The sequence below is a fragment of the Hippichthys cyanospilos genome, chromosome 12 (assembly GCF_059441005.1).
Source record: "Hippichthys cyanospilos isolate Australia breed blue-spotted pipefish chromosome 12, RoL_Hcya_1.0, whole genome shotgun sequence".
In the NCBI taxonomy this organism is placed as follows: Eukaryota; Metazoa; Chordata; class Actinopteri; order Syngnathiformes; family Syngnathidae; genus Hippichthys; species Hippichthys cyanospilos.
This window is the reverse complement of record NC_142380.1, coordinates 6,971,654-6,993,250: the sequence shown is the minus strand read 5'-3', so window position 1 is coordinate 6,993,250 and position 21,597 is coordinate 6,971,654. Positions and strand designations below refer to the sequence as shown.

At 39.5% G+C, this 21,597-nt stretch overlaps 2 protein-coding genes and 1 long non-coding RNA gene across 5 annotated transcripts in view; 2 read left to right on the top strand and 1 right to left on the bottom strand.

The window, feature by feature from the left end:
- Positions 1-18,609, top strand: part of LOC148414636 (uncharacterized) — a 97,607-nt gene extending 78,998 nt beyond the window's left edge. The window contains exons 1-4 of one of the 2 annotated variants that reach the window (XR_015867424.1): positions 9,115-9,411; positions 11,011-11,126; positions 14,015-14,264; positions 15,460-18,609. This is a non-coding gene — a long non-coding RNA (uncharacterized LOC148414636). Of the gene's footprint in view, positions 1-9,114; positions 9,412-11,010; positions 11,127-14,014; positions 14,265-15,459 lie in introns of those variants that run through there. The other variant, XR_015867425.1, reaches the window with a different exon arrangement.
- On the bottom strand, positions 13,762-18,152 carry LOC148414637 (potassium voltage-gated channel subfamily V member 2). 2 transcript variants are annotated; one of them, XM_088429108.1, is made up of 5 exons: positions 17,623-18,152; positions 17,416-17,547; positions 15,993-16,626; positions 15,483-15,608; positions 13,762-14,312 (listed from the first exon to the last, which is right to left on the bottom strand). In XM_088429108.1, exons 1-5 carry the CDS (start codon positions 17,940-17,942, stop codon positions 13,995-13,997), a joined length of 1,530 nt encoding a protein of 509 aa, XP_088285234.1. In that variant the 5' UTR covers positions 17,943-18,152; the 3' UTR covers positions 13,762-13,994. The 2 variants fall into 2 exon arrangements, with proteins under 2 accessions (XP_088285234.1, XP_088285233.1); XM_088429107.1 differs by having other exon boundaries at positions 17,416-18,151.
- A 754-nt stretch (positions 18,610-19,363) lies between the features above and the next one.
- On the top strand, positions 19,364-21,202 carry rps28 (ribosomal protein S28). The gene is made up of 4 exons (XM_088429115.1): positions 19,364-19,477; positions 19,794-19,841; positions 20,825-20,947; positions 21,079-21,202. Exons 1-3 carry the CDS (start codon positions 19,439-19,441, stop codon positions 20,945-20,947), a joined length of 210 nt encoding a protein of 69 aa, XP_088285241.1. The 5' UTR covers positions 19,364-19,438; the 3' UTR covers positions 21,079-21,202.
- Positions 21,203-21,597: the final 395 nt, after the last annotated feature.

The window sequence follows — 21,597 nt, the reverse complement described above, 5'->3', positions numbered from 1 at the left end:
CTTTGGTGCATTTTAAGATCTTTTTTCAGATTTAGAATAAAATGTAATCTGTTGAACCCCTGTTAAAAGTACCGTATTTTCCGGACTATAAGGCGCACCGGATTATAAGGCGCACCCTCAATTAATAACGTATTTTAAAACTCTTTCAATCATAATATAGTAATACTCAAATTAATAACAATAATAACTCAAATAATAACTCTAATCTCTCAATAGCATAATGACTCAATGTCAATATGACCAACTTGTGCAACTGTAAACATACAAAAGAAATAGTTAAAGCTTATTTTATCAGTTCATTCCCCATCTACGAATCCCAATCTCAATATTGATCCATATATAAGGCGCACCTGATTATAAGGCGCACCATCAGCTTTTTATAAAAAATGAAGGTCTTTTAGGTGCGCCTTAAAGTGCGGAAAATACGGTAAACTTTTTTGTTAGTTAAAAAAAGGTTAGAATTATAGGTATATTCCTACAATTTTCATCGATAATTATGTCACTTAAAGTTAGCGCGGCGAGTAGGGGGTATTATAGATTTAAAAGTCAAACCGCGAACAAAAAGAAAGGACCCACTTTTTGTCAACTTTTTTCCCCCCTCAATGTCCATACACCACGGCTTCAAAGACTCTTTTCACAAATGCGCCCGAACACAAACGCACAGCAAGTAGCCTTCGCTCGACTGAAGAGTAGAAACGTGTTCCCTCACTTCACAGCCTGATGTTGTTTGTTGGTAATGGGCCAGACAGATGCTTGCCATCCATCAGTCCACGGCATCCTCCATGTGTCACTAACGCTCTATTTTCCCCCCGGTGCTGCCTGGCTTGAAAATGTGTCATTTTATTGTTCTGATTTCTCTCCCCTAACCCCCCTAGGGAGCGGAATATGATTTCACAGAACATTAAGTGGATGGGATCTAAGGGAATAGTGATGGTGGTGGAGAACAGGGATCTGGCCTAATTAAGTAGCTCTCCACCTTCACCAATCCTCCCTCCTCCCGTGCTCCCTGATAGGTTAGCAACTTTCTCTGCGGAGTGTGAAGGGCGAAGACGACTCATAATTCTCCTGACTTTAGGAGGAAAAAAAAATATTAGTGGTCTGTGCGTACGTGCAAGGATATATCTGCATCTTTTGTATGTTTAGCTCAATGGTGTCCCAAGTGCAGCCCGGGGGTCAATTGCGGCCTGACGTGCATTTTCTTTCGGCCCTCAGCATGTATTAAAAATAACTTATGATACGGGTAGCGACCTTATTGGGTGAAATTGTTGAAAAAGTGTGAGGGTGCGACACCCACATGTCCGATGCCCCTGACGTATACTGCTAACAATGTAGGCATTTCTTTAAGATATAAAAAGAAATTATTCTCCAGTAAAATGGGAACATTTTTAACATAAAGCCTCAAGAATTAATAATTAATTATTTAATTGAATTAATATTTGTTTCATAAGCAACAATGATTTCCCCCACACTTTGCTGTCAGTCTAATTTGTGATTATATTACTCTGCACCATTAAAAATTGCCATTTGGCAAGAATAATTAAAAAAAAAAATAAAAATCACTGTGAGGGGCGTACTCGTCTCAGATTTTGTAAATACAGAATGACAAAGCCACAAATCCAAATGGCACCCCTCCCTTAAAGGGACAATGTGAAGATTTTGACAGTTTTTCATTAAAAAGGAATCAATGAAATGATTCTTAAATTCAAAAACTTGCAAATAAATGTAAATAAATGTGTTCTGAATGACCAACAGTATATTTTAAATATAATTATGGGTCTAGTTATCATTAAAGTAAATTACATGGGGAGTGGCACTTCTCCGGAGGCGGCCATGTTTGTTATAGCTACGGAAAATGGTCAATGCAGCACCTCCTGCTGCCCGTAATGAGAAACGTTCTAAATCTTACACATTGTCCCTTTAAATAATGCACCGTCTGTTATCTCAACACTCCATTTTTGAGCTTCATGAGATGTTTAGCTCAAACTTTTTAAGTAGTTCCAAGTAATGCTAAGCTAACCTTAGTCAACTGAGCTGCACTTAATAAATGCATTGTACTAAATTTAAAAAACTAATTTTAATGGCCTGAAGTAATTGTTTAGTACTTAATTACCTAAACTCTAATGACCTTTGTATTGAATTAGAGAATTTCCTAAAGTAATTGATCACTTTAGGACTTAATCCAATTAGCACCCTCCATTTTCAGTCACTCTTCTAGCAAAACACGTGGGAAAAAAATGGAAAAAGATAAGAATAAGTACACGGGACTGAATCTCTGGACAAAATGTAAAGACATGTCTTTGGGATTGAATGAGTTAAATCAGCAATTCTTTCCCGAACCACTAGAGGGAGCTTGCCTAACGCGACAACTCAATTCTGTACAGTAAAAGCATTTAAATGACCGGCGTTCCCGAGGCGCCAGATGGGTCGGGGGAACAAGGGCGCGTTTGGCGGGCCGTCACGCGTCCTCTCCCGCATGTCGGGCACGGGGCTCGGGCAAGCGTGCGCTGATTGATGGCAGAGGCAAGATAACATCTCATCGGGGCGCGGCGCACAAGGGTGCCTAGCAGCACAATGATGGACGAGCCCATAGACACTACATAAAAATCGAAGCCCGCATATATAACACATTCCCTGCTCCCTTTCTTAACTTGTAATGTATAGTGATAGAAATTTGTTTCGCAGTCCATTGCGGCAGACAGTGATGGATGCCAAAATGGACGAGACCAAGTCGTGAGGAGAACCACATTCGGTGCACGCGTGTTGGTGCCAGAAGGCGCATTATGGAAATGTGTTCAAGTCTTCGATGATTTCGAGCATGGCTTTTTTTGTTTTTGCCGCTCATGGATTCACAGAACGGATGAAAATAAAAACGTCACTATCATCTTGGCGGGCATTATGGGGGTGAACTCGGTTTTGTTCTGTTTTTACCTGATTTGGCGTCACTGAATAATTTCCAATGTTGTTGTCGTATATTGTTGGCGTTTAATGAAGAATGAACGAGAAAATTCCGAGGCAATGATCAGACAGGCGGGTGCCCTTAATAATGATCATATTCCACACACACCATGCATTTCACATTTTCACACTGGAATTATGACTTGTTTCTGCATTGAAACGAAAAAAAAAACATGTTCAATTTGTTCAGTTTTATTAATAATTTGGCATGCATAATTAATTGCTTGTGTAGCTAGCTAGTTATCCAGCGAGATCTAGATGTAGCTATATCACTAAATCTAGATTGGTATAATGCTAGGTAGCAAGTTAGATAAAGCTCTAAAGATAGCTCTATTTATATAGATCTATAATCTAGATCTGGGGTGTCAACTAATGTTTATCGGGGGCCACATTGTAGTTATAATTTCTGTCAGAGGGCCGGAATAAATTTGAAGTGTGTTTGTCATACATTTACCTAGTTTTGAAATCAGAGACGGTAAAAACTGTTCAGATTGGGAATAAAAACGATCGTTGTTTTTATCTAAAACACCTTACAAGTTCTGTATTTTAGCCAGACACTTGAAGCCAAATTAGCATTTCGCGAGCCACGTAAAATGATGTGGTGGGCCTTGAATTTGACAAAAATGATCTAAGTAGATATACCGTAGGTGTAATAGTAGGTAAGTAGTCAGTTAGCTAGCTAAATATATTCTAGAAATACTGTTAGCTTTACAGTATAGCTAAACATAGCTAGATTTACCGTAGGTATTATGGTGGGTAGGTGATAGCTGTATAGTTAAATCTAGATAGATATACTGACGAGCTAGCTAAGTAACTTATTAGCATGCTATCTACCAAGGTAGGTAGTTTGCTAGCTAGATAGTGTTAGCTTGGATATACTGTAGTATAGCTGTAGCAAGCTAGCTATTTGACGTGACATTGAATTGAGACTGAAAGTAAACTGTTTTTGCCCCCCCTACCCAAACACACTCACACTCGTGCTGTTACATGAGCCATCATCACGTCATACCACACATGCACCTTGCGTACCATTGTGGCACAATACAGCGTCATTTTTTTTTTCTTTTCTTAAATGCATGAACCTGTAACTCTTAGCATACGTACGGCTCGGAACCCCCGCAGCCTCTGCACACATGCCATCCCATGTGTGTCCTTGGGAAGCCTTGTTAGCGAGGCCTCACACACCTGCGTGCGCACAAAACACCAACCGTCTCGGCACATTGTTAGCCTATCAAATGGACTTGTCGCCACCAGTCTCCCAGTAGCTGATGAATATTGGATGGGAGTGGATAATACCTCCATGGAGGAGGCCTCCCCCCGCCAAGCCAAGCAAGGCAGCACACTCAGCAAGTCCAGTGCTGCCCACTGAGACCAAATCCAGGCCACGCAAAAAAAAAACACTCCCCTGTAAGTCATCAGCAGGATGCTGTGGAATCGGCAAGGGTTTCATGTCCTGCCCGCAAGAGGTCAAAGGCCGTACTATACAAAGATCATACAAAAATACAAAGGCGTATTTTTATGTTTTTAAGAGTTCAGACAATCAACCACAGATACTATATTTATTTCAAGCGTTTGGCTAAGGTCCTATTTTAAATGGTATAATTGAATACTAAGTAGGTGATTACCTTAGGTAATTAAGTACTATGGGAATTTAATACTTTTGATAATAGGTACTAGGATAACAGATTTGTCAGTTAATTGAGTACTAAAGCATTAGATTACGTTAACTACTAAAGTCATCTGTTATTTTAGATAATTATGTGCTAAAGTGATGGATCACCTAAGCTAATATAAGTACGAAAGTAAACAATTACTTTAGGGATTTAAGTCCTAAGGGAATTATTCTTGGTAATAAGTACTATGGAAACAGATTACATCAGGTACTAACGTAATCAATTACTAAGGAATCTATGGAATATTTACTAGGGGAATCATTTACTTTTAATTATATGTACTAATTAGGTGATTACCTTAGGTAATTAAGTACTGTGGGAATGAATTACTTTTGATAATATGTACTAAGATAACAGATTTGTTGAGTAATTGAGTACTAAAGCAGTTGATTAAAGTAACTAATAAAGCAATTGATTATTTTACATAACTAAGTATTAAAGTGATGGATCACCTAAGGATAATTAAGTACTAAAGTAAGAGATGACTTTAGGGAATTAAGTATTAACGGAATTACTTTTGGTACTAAGTACTATAGTACCAGTTTGTATCAGGTAATGTGATGTATAAAAAATAATAAATGAAAGAAATTTTTCATCTAAGTCTCTTTTTATATTTATGAGTAGATACAATATGGAATTATCACATTAAAATTCAAAAATGTCAACATGTTCAACGTGTGAAGCAAATTTGCCCGTTTACTAAACAATATATAAAGGCATTGTTTTGTGATTTGAATATGAATATGATGAGAGAAATTGTCGGCACGCTTTCCTGATTTTGTGATAACTAAGTGGATGAACTTGGGTGAAATTTCAGCTTCCTGGTGTCTTCTTTCAATGCTTTCTATTTTGAGATTCATATTTAAAATGCTGCAAGAATTATATTGAAGAAAATGATCCCAAAAATGGCCTAAAAACTGCATAGATGACATATTCTACAGTTGGATGTTTTACTCATAACCCATTCTGGATTTTTTTTTTTCATAACTCATACACTGAACCAGCTAAGTTTAAAGTCATGATGTTCCATGGGTTAAAAGTCATTGGACCCCTTTTGTGACAAGCTAAGAATGTGGTCATGTGATCAAGCTGCAGGTGGATGATTCCATATCATTCCTTCTCCGGGCCTCGCGCGTCACCCCGTCACCTGCCGGCCCGACGGAGCCTCCGCATTTGCTATTGATGAGCGGGGCCGGATAGGGTGACAGCGCAAAGTGAAACCGGAGAGCCCTCGCCGAGGGAGGCGGGGCCAGAGGCGGCCCGGCCGACCGATTTAGCGGCATTATCATTTAACACAAGATTGTCCAAACTTCCTTGTCCTGTCACTTCCTTTAAGGGCTGCAAACAGAAAAAATTAAATGAAAGGGCCTTGTTAAACATGCTGCAAATCAAGCAAACATTTTCAATACTGTATAATGTACTTGTTTTAAAAAGAAATGGTATGTCAATGCTTCCTGTTAAAATAGATTAGGTAATTTGTTTGTTTTTTTCAGCCTACCATCAAACCTTTTATTATTTTTTCATAATAATAATAATAATAATAATAATAATAGATTATTTTACACAGCCAAACACCCACATATGTAAATTGAGTAATAGTAAAAAAAAAAAAATAATAAAGTATATGAAATTTACCAAAATGTGATGTATTCGGTTGTGGCCCGTTGCCATAAAATTTAATCTGATTATCAGTTTTGCTTTAAAAATGGTTTTATTTAAAGGCGAAATTGCATCAAAATGTATTTATTTATATATTTATTCACAGTAATATTGCTGATGTCGGACCAAAACTTTATCAGTGACAAATTGAAAAACGTCATATTTTAATTCAAATTGGTCCATCTACCAACTTTTGTTAGTAATGCGTGGGTGTTATTTTTACAAATTATTGACCAGTTCAAAGTGTTAAAAATTGCTAGCTTTTGCAAGGCATTGCTCATAGCGAACAGAAATGCAATTTTTGGGGTCTCCTGAAAAGTGGTGATTTTAGAAATCCAATCATTTGACCTGACGCCAACGATGTATTCATACCAGCAGCCCTATTTTTGTTCAAACAGATTTGTGGCACAAATATGGTTGTGTACTGCTGTAAATGACATCATCCACTCCAGTTTCACGTGATAGCAAACAACAAAAAAGTTATTCAAGTAATAGTTGACTTTAAACGAGGAGACCAAATTGAAAGCCATTGTCTAACTCGAGCATTATTATTATTCACCGCATTGATTTACAATTTAAGAAGATACATACATAACCACACACACGCACAACCCGAATTAAACAGTTCCACCGTGTTTGTTAAAAGTGGTGATTTTAGAAATCCAATCATTCCTCCAGCGATATATTCATACCAACAGCGCCATTTTTGCTGAAACGGATCCGTGGCACAAATATGGTCAAGTACTGCTGTAAATGACATCATGCTCTCAAGTTTCGCATCATAGTCGGCATTCAAAGAAAAGTTGACGCTCAAGCCTGAGCCAGGCTAGGCTAACTTGTTATTCACAGCATTGATTTACAATAAAAGAAGATACCTACATAACCGCACTCACACACACACACACACACACACACACACAACATGCATGGGGAAATCAATGCAGCCTCATCGGTTTTTCATGACACACTGGGGTGAGGTACATTAACTGCAAGTTACACAAGCGGCTTGGCTTTGATTAGCTGAGGTGCACCCAGCAGATGGACATGACAGTACACACACACATACACACACACAGACACACACAAACAAGCCAAAGTTACATCTCCTCTTGTGACGCGCTCAGATGGGATATCATCGCAACTCGGTGGATCCGTTGGCCGTTATGTCAGCAGGCAGCATGCGCGTGGCCGGGACACGCAGCAAGCGGTGGACGCAAATGTCCACAAAGGCGGTGTTCAAACTGTGGCCCTGGGGCCATTTGTGGCCCGTCGTTTGATTTTAAGCGGCCGGTGGCATATACTGAAAATGGCATTTGCTGCTAATAAATGTGATAAACTTAAGCTTAGAGGTGTCCAAACTACAGCCCGGGGGTTATTTGTGGCCCACCATCCATTTTTCAGCCGCACTCGACATATATTCATGATGATATCTGAAACGTCCCACATATTGTTTATATATCCGTGTTTTTATGATGAATTTTAAGTAATGAATTAAATGTGATGCAGTTTCACCAAACTAGGCTTATGTTGTGAAGATTAGTTTTGAGTTGAGGAATTTGGGGGATTTATCCAAAAACGACCTCCCTAAGGTCTCGACTTTCATTCCTATACTGAGCAAAATCATTGCTAGCAAAACTATTTTTTTGTATGCCACGGGCCGCTTAAAATTGTCGGGCGGGACACAAATGGCCCCCGAGCCATAGATTAGCCATGCCTGATGTAAAATCTGGAGTAAAGGTTGCTTTTGGCGGCAAGGGTAGCCCTTGGGTGACATGACAACGGCAAACTGAGCGTCCAGTGATCCTCTCGGTGCAATCTGAACCATGCCATCACTTTTTCCACCGCCGGACGTAATGCATCCTTTGCAGAAAAATACTCCCTGAACTCTAGCGCATTACATTGCTTTAATAGACTTATACTTTTTATTATTGACCTTGTATGACATCATTTTACTTACTGGCTCATTTAAATATCTACACAGTGGATATAAAAAGTCTTTGGGGGGCAGCAGGGAGACCAGTGCCACCCCTGGAATTTGCTTGGAATCCAAGGTGCCAATGCAAATAATTACCATGTCACGACAAATGTCCATACCCCAAAATCTGGAATTTGAACACGGGTGTGTAAACTTTTTATATCCACTGTATTTTAGTACAGTGGCTGTCAAACGGGGGTACGTGATAGCGCTTCAGGGGGGATGTGAGCTTTTAAAAGGCTTTCTTTGGGTACTATATCAGCAAATTAGCAGTTAACTTACCTTTTCAATTTTAGAGCAAATTGAGTGGAACATGAAGAGATTTTTTTTTTTCCAATTTGCATCAGGCACAGCGACAGCCAGCCAAAACAATATTTTCAAATGTAGAATAGAATAGAATAGAATAGAATAGAATAGAATAGAATAGAATAGAATAGAATAGAATAGAATACTGTCATTGAATTGCTGGTAAACAACAAAATTGGGAGAACAGCTGCAGTTGGTCAAGATTGAAAAATTACAAACTGTAAATAGAATAAATATTATAGAATTAAAACAATTTGATTGACAGAAATGTGTTTTTTTTCCAAAGAAGAAGGTGTTTTATTTTGAGTAACTGGTAGTAACAAAGCTAAAGATAGTTCTCAGTCATGCAGCCAAGAAGAAAGCTTCCTTTGGTGGCTGGTCTTCCTCCCCTGGGATCTTTTGATCGCGCCATGCTTTCCTCAAGATGTCGCTCCTTGTCAGGCTGCTGGCCATGAAGCAGTTGAGGAAAAAAAAAAAAAAAGCAGTCACATGACAATAAAAGAAAGTGAATAGTGCAGATGGAGAGTGAAGTCACATGATGCCTTGGGCCCAGTTGATATACAAACAGCAGAGTGCGACTTTGTTTCATGTGTTCGTTGTTTTATGGAGCCTCTGTCAAAAGAATTACATTAATGTGAAGCAATGAAAGTGATTTTTATTAGAATATACTTCCATATGTTGCAAGAGAGCCATAAAACAGCAGGATCCTTTTATTGATCTGGTGCCTGCAGACTTACATGAGCATGATGATGCCCCGGGAGTGTCATCCAACTAAATGTCCTAAAAGCAATGGAATCCATTTGGACCCTCTTTTTCGGAATGAGACTTGGTACTCGGCAGCTGGTGAGTGGAGTTTAGTGGACTATTGGGCCGTATGAGGCCTTCATGTGCGGTGTCAAGCTGATAAAAGTGCTTTAAAAGGTCAAGTGAGAAAGTGCAGAGGTGTCTTCGGATACGATTGATGGATGGATGTTTAATTGTATATATATATATATATATATATATATATATATATATATATATATATATATATATATATATATATATATATATATATATATATATATATATGATTGTGTGTGTGTGTGTGCTCATTAACTAATGAAGTGTCTGCTATGCGTAGGAGTACTCCAGTTAAAGAGTGTTTTGGAGACTGTAATTTACATGCAAGCACCCGACCACATCTGACAGTTTTTGTTAGACAGAGGCAGGCCTGCAGCAATCATAACACAAGAAGCGCACACACACAGATGGATGTGTCAGGGAGTGTATGTCCTTACCCATGCTCACACACACGCACACACGCCCACTGGCGACAAAACAACTCGCATACATGCTTTGCGGTGTGACACTATCAAAAACAATCGCCGACATTATTTTTGTTCGTGAGGTTGGAATTATTTTGTAGTCGACATGTTGTTGTGTACAGTTTTGCAGCTTCTGCGTTGTCCTGTCAACAAATCTACCCAGTGCCTTCAGAATCGGAAATGCTGGCCAATTTAAAGCATAAAAGCAGTGGGTCCGTTTCTTCAACCAATCAGATTTCACCTTCATCCGATGATGATGTCGGCAGTTTTCCTTCTTTTGATTGATTGGCTAACTAGCTAGTTGTCTCTAGCGAGCTGTCTCTAGCTAGTTAGCTACCTATCTGTCAGCCTAGTCATCTCTCTAGCTAACTTGCTAGTTAGCTGGTCCTATCCATAGCCAGGTGTTTCTCTAGCTAGCTTTATATTGTCAATAGATGCCACAAGATGGCAGCAAAGGATTACTTTTGTCTAATAAAGCACCTCAATTCATGCCAGTTGTGGGTTCTTGGTCATTAAGATGTATCAGTCTGTGAATTTGCCATTGCCAAACTGTTGGATTCTTCCATTTAATTTTCTAAATAGTATTGAATGTTTGCATGAATGTGATGTCATAGTGGAAGCATTAAGAGGTGATTTAGTCACCCCCTGAAGGCCCCGGCTACAAATGCAGGGCCCTCCACCAAGAAAGATGTGTGAACATACGAAGCATCGCTCTAACAAATATGGCATCTTGAGCCTTGCTACGTACATTTGTGTTGGGAAGAGAGCGCTGGGAGCCATTTCATTTACATGCAAATTGACACCCACTAGTTCGCCACACACTTGCCGGGCATGCCCGCGTGGCTTTGTGTGTGTGTGTGTGTGTGTGTGTGTGTGTGTGTGTGTGTGTGTGTGTGTGTGTGTGTGTGTGTGCGTGCGTGCGTGTGTGTGTGTGTGTGTGTGAGAGAGAGAGAGAGAGAGAGAGAGAGAGAGAGAGAGAGAGAGAGAGAGAGAGAGAGAGAGAGAGAGAGAGAGAGAGAGAGAGAACTGCTGGCCCTCAGTGAAGCTGCTATTATTTCCTGCTGCTTTCCCCGTTCTCTCAAAAGTGGACACAAAGAGACATGGAGTGTTTTTAAGTACATGTTTTCCTCAACAGACAGTGAAAGAGGCCCCATGCAGTTTGCCAGCTCATGTTGGCACCGAATGATGATGACGGGTCGCCTTTGGACAGTGGTCCCCTCTTTGTCTGGAGGACATGAAGGATCACGTGAGGTGAGTGGGGATTTCACAGCATGGAGCAGGATATGCAATCAGTTTTTGTCTTATGATTGTATTCCAAATAAAATGTACGCCAGCTTCATTGGCAAGAGTTGGCTTGGTGGATTGGTAATAGCTGATATTTAGTACCCTCTAGTGGTTGACAGGGAAACTGCATAAACACACCATTTGCTTTACCTCCAACCACGCAGTCAGGAAAGAAAAGCACACAAAAAAAACATTGGCCACAACCTCAAGCACCTTTTTCACTGTGACACAGGCTCAAGTTTCTAACACAAGCACTGAGATGTTGTTTGTTTGTTTGTTTGTTTGTTTGTTTTTTCCTCACTGGTGCTCTCCAGGAAGGTTCTGCTAGCACACACTTTTGTGGGCGCCATCTGTGTCAATCAAGCACAGCATCAGTTTAACATATGTAAGAGCGAGATGAGACTATTGCCTGTTGAGTCCTCCACAAGTTTTAAGAAAAGCAAGTCCTAAAATTGTTGACTTCCATCTGACTGGCATCTATCATGTGACTCGATTCTCTTATCTCGAGAATAAGTTGCCACCAAATTTGAAAACAAATGCAAATGAATCTCTTTTGCACAAATATATGAAAGCATTTTCACTTGTCTGTCAAACAAAATGTTCAAATTATCTTGGATTTGGTCAGCTAGCTGGACAGTTAGCTAGCAGTTTCTTTAGCTAGCTTGACAGACAGACAGCCTCTCCCTAGCTAGCTCAGATTGTGTATTTTGTCTCCAAAGCGACAGCCAGCTGGCTTGAGAGGTAGCTAAACAGCTAGCTATCTGTTTCTTTAGCAAGCTGAGCGATAACTAGCTAGTTAGTCTGTTTATCTAGCTCACTCAAAACAGAGGTCGCGGTCAGTTTATAGAAATAGATAGCTAGACAGCTCACTATCTAGTAAGCTATTTGTTTCTTTGGAAACAAAGAACACAATCTAAGTCAAACAAGTAATCTTCTGCAGAAGGGACAAGGGCATCTACTCTGTCCCACCCATTTGACTATTTAACTAAACAAAAAGTAATCTCTCCATTTAGAAGAAGTCCATTTAGGACCACAAATACCAGCATTGCTTACATTCACCCTTTCACCACCCCCAGAGATGATAGCTGAGTGACCATTTGTGTTCTTTGAGGAGTTAAGTAGCTTAATGAACTTGTGAGAGGAGCAGCAAGGTGTTGGCCCAACTCACTTTTGGCACCTCTGCAGTAACTCGTCTATATGGAGCACCTTGGGATTACGCCAACTTCTTACACATCAACTGGGTCATTCGCCATATGGACTGGCAGGCGGAAACATTTTTTTTTTTCAGGACTTGAGGAGTTTGTGACACCCCCCCAAAACATCCAGAATAGAGCAGTGGACTTTTGATGTGACACTTGATGTGTGCTACCAGAATAGCACAGCTAACGATTACGCTTTGTCCTTGTCTGGCCAGGAGGGAGGCGCAAGTGCAAATCCCAGTAATCCTTGACAACAAAAATGACACCATTAGACATGACGGCTGCCCACACACACACACGAACGCAAAGGCGCACACACGCCATTTTGATACACGCGTCAAGGAAGTATGACGCAAATGCCTAAATCGCAAAGCAATTGTCGTCTTCTGGGACTCTCAAGTCAAGAATGTTCCCGGAATTTTCACTTTAAAGTCAGAATTTACTGACTTTATTCTCAAACGTTTCACTTTAATTTCAGAATTCTCACTTTATTGTCCCTTTAAAGTCCAAATTGTCATTTGATGTTCACAATTCTTGCCAGTCAGAATTTTGACTATAATCAGAATTCTGAAATCGAAGTCGCTTTAAACAATTTTTACTTTAAATCCTCACTTTAATTGGTCTTCGAATTTAGAGTACATCTTGTTTGGCCTTCAAGTCAGAATTTTGACCAATGAAAATTCTGTCTTTATTCACCCCACTCGATGCACTGTCAATAAATATCCTAATCAACTTTCAACAACCATTCATTATTTTTTACAGTGTTTGTATGGGTTACTGGTAAGAAATAATCAGAATAATCACAATTCTCACCTTATTGTCAAAATTCTCCATTCTTTCTCACTCTGAGGTCAGAATTCTCACCTTAACACCAGTATTGTTTAAAGTCAGAATTTTCGCTTTTTTCTCAGAAATCTTTGGGTTCAAAGTGAAAATTCTGAGGGTAAAGCCAGAATTCCGTGGAGAAAATTGAAAATCCTGAAAACCTTTTCCTTCACTATCCCAATTCTCTTCTTTACTGTAAATAGTTAAAGGGAGCAACATGATTTTTAAATTGCTTGGACACACGTTAGTTTCTCCAAAACGCTTGTCCATCTATAAATTGCGAAATTAAACAAGTTTTGTTTGTTTAGCTGCCTGTGTCTGTAAATGGCTAAATTAGCTCATGTTTTCCTTCTAAATTCATCTGCAGTCTGGACGTAGAAGAACTTGTGCAACCTACTGTTCTCCAGGGATTCTGAGAATCTCCAGAATGCTCCTGTAACACCTCCAAATGTTGCTAGCTTTGTCGCTCGTTGCTTTTTTGGGCTCACAAATAGTCACTACAAATGTTGTCTGTGGAATTTGGATGCGCCGCCAAAAAAATGCCTCGAGTGTGCTATAATTCTTGATTCTTTGCATGATTTTGACCAGAGACAATTTCTTTTTATTCATACACCTGGGAACCCTTTCATAAACAATATGTCTTCTTTGATAATATGTCATTGACATCAGGTTATGTCAACTTACACTTGGCAAATTGCCATTGTTATTTACATACGTACATGTCTGAGCATTTTTGGAAGCTAGCATAGACCTTTTCCAGGTGTCTTAAGGCCATTTCTGGTTGGTGAGGGTTTGGTTTTTTTTTGTTTTTTTATTCATCCGCCTCAAAAGTGGTCTGCCTTCCGCCGGGCCGATAGTGGACCTCATCGTCGGAGTCGTCCACCTGCGTTTGAAAGCAACTGCTCCACTTGTTCTGCAGCCGTCTCCGGAGCTGGAAGGTACGCTCGGTGTTTGAAAAGGTGTATTCTTGCTCCTTCAGCTTGGCGTAGTAGTCGGAGAACTTGTTGAAGAGGATGGAGATGGGCATGCCGTTGAGGATGATGCCGAAGGAGATGCAGCCGAAGGCCACGCAGCGCCCCAGGTAGGAAATGGGGACCACGTCTCCGTAGCCCACGGTGGAGATACTCACCTAGACAAAGACCACAACATTTGTGAAAATGAATATTTCTATTAGTGCTGTCAAGGGATTTTTTTTCTAATTAGTACTAACATTTTTCATAGTTAATCAAGATTAATCACAGTCTCAGCAACTATTTTCTACAAATGTAACAGGTATATTCTTGAGTAAAATGTTAGAGTTAACATAAAATCATCCAATTAAAAATATTTTTCAGTTTTAAAGTCTTATAATTAGGATGTTCGGATTCATTTTGATCAATTACAATAAGTTTCAAAGCATTATGCAGTATTTTATGGTGTTAATGTAATTTTTAATTTTTAACGTTATGTTTCATTAATCACATTTTTCAACAACTATTTTCTACAATGCGTATGACAATTGCAATCAATTAAAATTACAGTCATAGGTAAAGCTTTACTCGTTTTAATTATATGAATCTCATTTTTAACACTTGTACAGTATTGTGTCCATTTTTGGACAAATTATTCCACTTATTGTAGTCAATCACTTTCCTAGGGCTGTTGATTATTGATTTGGTGGTGTCATCTTAAACCTTAACACGATGTCACCATCCGGTTGAAATTTCAGCTCCCTCGTGTCTTCTTTTAATGCTTTTCCTTTGATGTAAAACACCTTTGATGTAAAGATCAAATGACTGGCCAAAATACTGCACAAGTGTTCATCTCTAAAGTTACTTGTCACACTTAGCATAGAAGCTGCTCAAGTTTAGCCTAGCGCATCAATGCAACGCACTAGAATTTTAGGTGAAATTGAAATAATTGCTCAATTAATTACAGATTTTTTTTTTAACGTCACTCAGTTGAGTGGATTTCTTTGTTCCATCAAACTTTTAGGAATGAGTAGCAAAATTCCTTCAAATGTAATCACTGAGTCACACACAAGATTGTGTCACAGTGGATTAGACAACTAAGTCAACAGCTGAGAGAGAAAAAAGACATCCTAAAACGGAAAAAGGAGGGACTAAAAACTAGGATTTTAGCAACACATGGAAGCATTATAATTAAACGAAATAAGAGACATATGCTGACGTTGGCTGAGGTTGAGCCGAGCTGTTTAAATTTTTGTTTTGTTTACTTCAAAATCCAAGTTTGTTGTGGTACAGTGTCACATATCAATCCATATTTTTTGGCGGAAGGAGCATGAGTCCGTGACCCTTACCGCCGCCCACCACCAGGCATCCGGGATGCTGCTGAACGGTGTTCCAGGCTGGTCCACTTCCACTGAATGCATCAGAGCTGAGAAAGTGAAGATGCCCATGGCGATGAAGAGAAACAGACAACACACCTAAAAGATAAACAATGGAATCATTTTTGTTCTTCTTCAAATATAACATTGTTGATATTACGATTTTATTTATAAATATATATAGGTAGATATTTCATGTATGTTCGCTAAAAATGGCATACCAGTTGCTCCAGGGCTAAGGTAACAACCAATCACGGCACATCTTGTGAATGTCACATGACGAGTTTTGAAAAATGATTGGTTGTTATCTGAGCAACTGTGATGCTATTTTCAGTCACTAGCAAATGGCAAAAATAGCCGCCACCTTGACTAAAAAAAAAAAAACGTTCTCATTCATTTTTCACAAACACAACATTAATCATAATGGCATGTTTAAAGTTTGAGACGTTTGAGACAATCTGAATTTGGCGTTTTGCTTCGCACCTGCTCGGAACATTGGCGAATAGTGAAACCAAAGGCCCGCATGCCCGTGGAGTGTCGGGCCAGCTTGAGGATGCGGAAGATGCGCATGAGCTTGATCACTTTGAGCACCTTGCTGACTTTGCTGACCCTGGCCATGGCCTTCAGATCTTCCTGCGCACTCATGTCCTCCGAATCGATGACGAAGGTCTCAAACATGATCTGGATGAAGTAGGGCATGACGGCCACAATGTCCACAAAGTTGAGGGCGCTCTTGACGAAATGCTTGATGTTGGATGTAGTGAGCAGGCGCAGGAAGTACTCCAATGTAAAGAAGAGGATTGAGGCGATCTCCACCCACTCCATGTAGGTTTTTCCAGCCAGTTTGTACCTGCGTAGTTCCTCCACCGTGTTCATGGTCATGGAAACGATGGAGATGAGCACAAACAGGCTGGAAAAGACGGCGAAGGCTTTGGCCGGCATGGACGAGTACGGATTCTCCATCAGGTCCCAGAGGATCTTGCGAAGCTTGCCCAGGAACATGGTCTTGTAGCCCTCGTCATCCTGGTGCGGCTTGATCTCATCCATCAGCTCCTGATTGACCTTCAGTTGGTCCCTGATGTCGTCCACCTTCTCCTCGAACAGAATGCGGCAGCACCTGTGCAGAAAAATAACATGGTTTTATTCTACCTTTATGAAAAGACATAGCACAATAAATAAAAGATAAAAGAAGCGACCGATGCCGATTCCGATATTTGGCAAAGCAAAATTTTGATCACCGATTAATTTTACGATCGATTCTACCACTGTGACACAGACAGCTCCATGAACGCAGTCCCATCCTACAAAAATACTCAAAAGTAACTGCCTGGTTTTACTGTTTTGAAATTCCCCCATGACCACACTTGACAGGTAGCTGTTTCTGTGGGAACCTGTGCAACTGTGGTGGGACACAAACAATGATGGGATTGTTTCAAACTCCCTGTGAACACAGTGCCAACTGTGCAAGAAAAAAATCAATCACATGCACTGCACATATTTTGAAATCTCTAGGTTCCAACCAGACACATCTCACCCGCAACCCTAGTGAGGATAAGCACTAGAGAAACACGATAGTGGTGGAACTGCTTTAAAGTTCTGAACACAGTGCCAACTGTGCAATAATAATTAAAAAAACAATCACATGCATTGTACATAATTTGGAGTCTCTTGGTTCAAACTCGGTCCATCTCACCTGCAACCCAACTGAGGATAAGCGCGATTGAAAAGCGACAGTGATGGGACTGTTTCAAAAATCCCTTTGAACACAGTGCCAACTGTGCAATAAAATAATCAATCACATGCACTGTGCTTAATTTCGAATCTCTAGGTTCCAAAAGGGTCCATCTCACCATCTCAAAGAAAAATGACACACTTGTATTTTTATTGTCTACACCGAATACCACACCTCGGAGTGTCCTTGAGTTTCAGCCCCCAAAAAGCCATCTCTTCCTCAAAGTTGACCGGGCAGAGACTGTCCATCACCCACAAGACATTGCTGCAGTAATAGTGGAAGATGTAGTGGAAAAACATCGGGTCCCTGTCAAAAAAGAATTCATTGTTCAGCACGTTGTAATCGTCGCAAAGCGTCAGACGTTTGGCCGGGTCTTCACACAGGGCCAGGATTCCGATTCGGGTTTTGGGGTGTCGCAGCACCAGGTGTTTGGGGATGTGAAACACTTTTCCGCCCACGTTGAGGTTGACGATGTTGGGCTTCCTCACTTGCGTCGGGACTTTGCTCTGCGCTTTCTGCTCATCCGGAGTGTCCAGGTTGTCCATGGATGTCCATAACTTGATGGAACTGTCCTGAGAAAAAGGGAATTCGCTCTCCTGCTCCTCTATGCTTTGCGAAAAGCTCTTTTCCCGCTTTATGGTGGCAAAAAGACTGGAGCGCCGCTTCTTCAGCACTTTCAATTTGGGTTTTATAACCTCCATCCTGGCGGCTCCTCACGACACCCTCACCCGGACAAAACCAAATTCGACCGATAAAGTCAGCGGGTGACACCTTTAACAATATTCCAGAGATTCGCCATGTTCTCCGTGAAGGAAAATTGCTTCCAGGTTGCGGTGCTTGTCTCTCAGCATGCAAGAAGATCAGCTGCATGAGTTGGGGATTCAGCCGCCTCACTGATTCTCTAATCCTATTGCTGCTCTTTCTGTCCAAACGCAAGTTAAAAATACTGTTCACTGGGATTAGTGTTGTGATTTACGGCTTGGAGCTCTGACCATGACCGGCGTGTTGGGATGATGCTCTTGCATTACCAACCAATGCTCATGATAAAGACATGTATCATGTAAGTTTCTCAATGACAAAGTCACAATCTGTCTATATGTTTAATTATGAAAAAAAATAGTTGAAATTGACTATAATCCTTGTTCCGCCTTTAACACTGAGCGCCATCGATGTGAAAGGACATCAACGGGAACCCATACTGAGGAGGGCCATTGATGTCAGCTAGGGTTTTGCAGGTTCTCTCTTTTTTTTTTTTAATGGCTGGCATGGAAAGTGTTAAAAATAAATAAGAATGCTTACCCAGTGTCCAGTTAAACATGAATAGCAGATTAAATTGAACGCATTAAAACTTGAATCACAAAACTAAAATGTTACCTGTTTTATATAAATTTTAAAAAACACCAAGTGATCATAAATGCAAAAATGTACTATTATCAAATATTTTTAATAATATAAAGTGGTTGACTGTGATCTTGAAAATGAGTCAAAGCGGTCTCAACATGATGAACTGCAGTATGATGCCACAGTAAGTAAACGACAGTAAATATATATTTTAAAAGTGTATTTTCATATCAACTAAAAATGTCATGTTAAATAGTTTCATTTTAATATTGTATTATAGAGCAGTTGTGATCTCGCAAATGAATCTAATAGTTCTCAGCACAATGAAGCGCAGTTTGACACTACAGCAAATCAAAATAATAAATTTACTATTATCTGTAAATGTAATCTGACCATGTTACTCAAATTTAAGGCTTTATATCATTTCCAGTTGCAAAAACAGTAATATTTAATACGATTTACATAGGATATACAAAACGCGAACATCAAAAGTAAATGTTTTTTCTCTCATTTTTATATCTGTAAAACATGCCATTTGAACAGGGGTGGGTAATTCAGAATAAATGTCGTTTATTGGGAGATTTTCTTAATTGTAGGTGTAGGGTTATAAATAAGAGTGCACGTGCACACCCCTCAGGCGAGCGAGTGTACTGCACAATGGTACGCTCAACAGTTTAAATGCTTTTTATTGTATTGCGATTTTTTAAACTCGAGTCCTCAAATATAAACACATTTTTTGTACTAACATACTTACACATCGATTAAATATGAGTGAACGTTTATTAATCAAAACGTATCGTTGTGTTATCATACTTCCGCACTTCCTGTGACGTCCTTTCCGGTCGAAGCAACCAACATGGACGCCAGCCGCGTGCAGCCGATCAAGCTCGCAAGAGTAAGAAAAGCTTAATTTAAGGGTCATATGTCAGTTTAACGTAAATATATATTCAATATACAACCCCATTGTCGACACCGAGTCAAATTTCCGGAGTTAAACGTCACTGTTTGGCCGGATTAGTTAGCGACTCCTCACGACTCGCTTTCCCGTTATGAAGGCCCGTCGGTTCGTGTGCTAACGTGAAATGCTAAGCTAACGTTGTCCAACGTCGTAGTTGACGTGTGCTTTCCGGTGGAGTCGTGTTTATAACAGTTTGGCAAATATGTGCTGTAATTAAACTTTTTGTTTCGTTTTGTCTTTTTAACGTTTTTAGGTCACCAGGGTGCTTGGAAGAACTGGCTCCCAGGGACAATGTACACAGGTAGGCTACTCTTATCTTGAAGCTAACATGTCGTTGCAACCATTTTTAAAATATTGACTGATGGTAATCATCAAATGCATGGCCTTTAGAAATTATATTTTGACATTTTAAAATAAACATACTATCACGGGATGTGATAATGCCACTTATAAATACCGTTTATTTCTGATTTAAAATAATTAAAAAAGTTTGCAATTACACGTTTGACCACCTCACCCCCAGTTAATAAATCATTCAATTCCAAAGACATATTTTATGTTTTCTTAAGAGTCTGTTCTTTAAATCATAAGTATTTGTTTTTATATTTACATTTTGTTCAAGTGTTTTGGCAACAAAAAAAGCATCTAAAATAGCTAGTACTAAATCCGGTACTAATCATTTACGTTAGGTTATTAAGAGCTAAAATAATTGATTACTTTTGTCAAATATACCAAAGTATTGGGTTACTTTAATAGGGTTTTTTTTAAGAATCAAAATAATCCGTGTCTTTTAGCTATTTTTGTTACTAAATGCTGAAGTAATCCAATCAATTAAGCACTCAAATTACCTCAAGTAATGATTACTTTGTCATAAATTATCTCAATTTTTTTCTTGTTTTGAAGTTTATTCCTTTAAACCTTAGTTCTTTTAATATTAGTAATTTTTAGATTGCTTTTTAGCTATTATCTTAAAGAAAAGGATATAAATAAGCACCTGGAAATCAAAGTTTACATGGTTTAAAAAAAAAAAAAAGGAAAATATCTCGAATTAAATAGTTAAATTACGCAGATTCTCTCCCACTGACTGAAGAGCATTTGTTACGTCCGCGTGTCACTAAAATCCGCTGGCATAGCCGGAATAATGACGACATCGTTTAGAGTTAATAGACGAATGCATGCGGAAAAACTTGATTTTTATGAGACACACCGGGCGATGCTCATTTGTCTGTCTTGCACAAGCGGCATTTCGATCCTTGAAGGATGAACGTGGCATCTTGCTCGTAGGTCCGTGTTGAGTTCATGGACGACAGCAACCGTTCAATCATCAGGAACGTGAAGGGCCCGGTCAGAGAAGGCGATGTGCTGACGCTTCTGGAGTCCGAAAGAGAAGCCAGGAGGCTGCGATAGGTCAGCTCGCAGCAACATACGCTCTCAATTGGATCGCTTGTTGTTTATCCCAACCCTGTTGCATTGCAATACATTGATTGTCAAATCACAGTTGGTGTTCTGATGGTTCCTTTTTGTTTTGTTCCCCGCAGAGCCCAATTAAGTTGTGGTGCCAGACTGGACGCTGTGGATCAGATTATTCTGTGAAATGTCACATGTCAAGGCTGACACCTCACTTGTTTAAATGTTTTTCAAATAAATGTGCTCACTGAGAAAGATGTGGGGCTTTTTCTAATGTGTAAATTGTGTCTTACACAAAATACATCTGCCAACATTATTATTGCTATTGTCCGTTGTAAGCATGGTGTGCTAAGGTAAAAACAAAATGCTCTCTGCTTGGTGCTAATTATAACATTCGTTTTTGGAATCCTCAAAACATTAGGTGTCATGTTTTGATGTTCAACCTATAAAAAGCAGACTGCACTGCTACATAGGATGAATTAATTCATAGTTTCTCTATTTAGCTGTTTGAATTGAATAATTGTTGAAAATATGACATGAAATTGTCAAAATATGGAACCCTTTCAGATTATATATTTGATATATTGTAAGCGTTGAATCAGCATTAATATTTCTGAAAAAAAAAAATCCAAATTGGGGAGGCAGGCCAA

Bases quoted from the DNA above. Each gene is read 5' to 3' on its own strand.
- LOC148414637 (XM_088429107.1), bottom strand. From the start codon at position 17,942: ATGGAGGTTATAAAACCCAAATTGAAAGTGCTGAAGAAGCGGCGCTCC. The intron at 16,627-17,415 runs GTGTGGTATTCG...TTTTCTGCACAG, and splicing joins AAACTCAAGGACACTCCGAG to GTGCTGCCGCATTCTGTTCG. The intron at 14,313-15,482 runs GTAAGGGTCACG...GTCTTTGTCTAG, and splicing joins ATGCCTGGTGGTGGGCGGCG to GTGAGTATCTCCACCGTGGG.
- rps28 (XM_088429115.1), top strand. From the start codon at position 19,439: ATGGACGCCAGCCGCGTGCAGCCGATCAAGCTCGCAAGA. The intron at 19,478-19,793 runs GTAAGAAAAGCT...TAACGTTTTTAG, and splicing joins AGCCGATCAAGCTCGCAAGA to GTCACCAGGGTGCTTGGAAG. The intron at 19,842-20,824 runs GTAGGCTACTCT...TCTTGCTCGTAG, and splicing joins CCCAGGGACAATGTACACAG to GTCCGTGTTGAGTTCATGGA.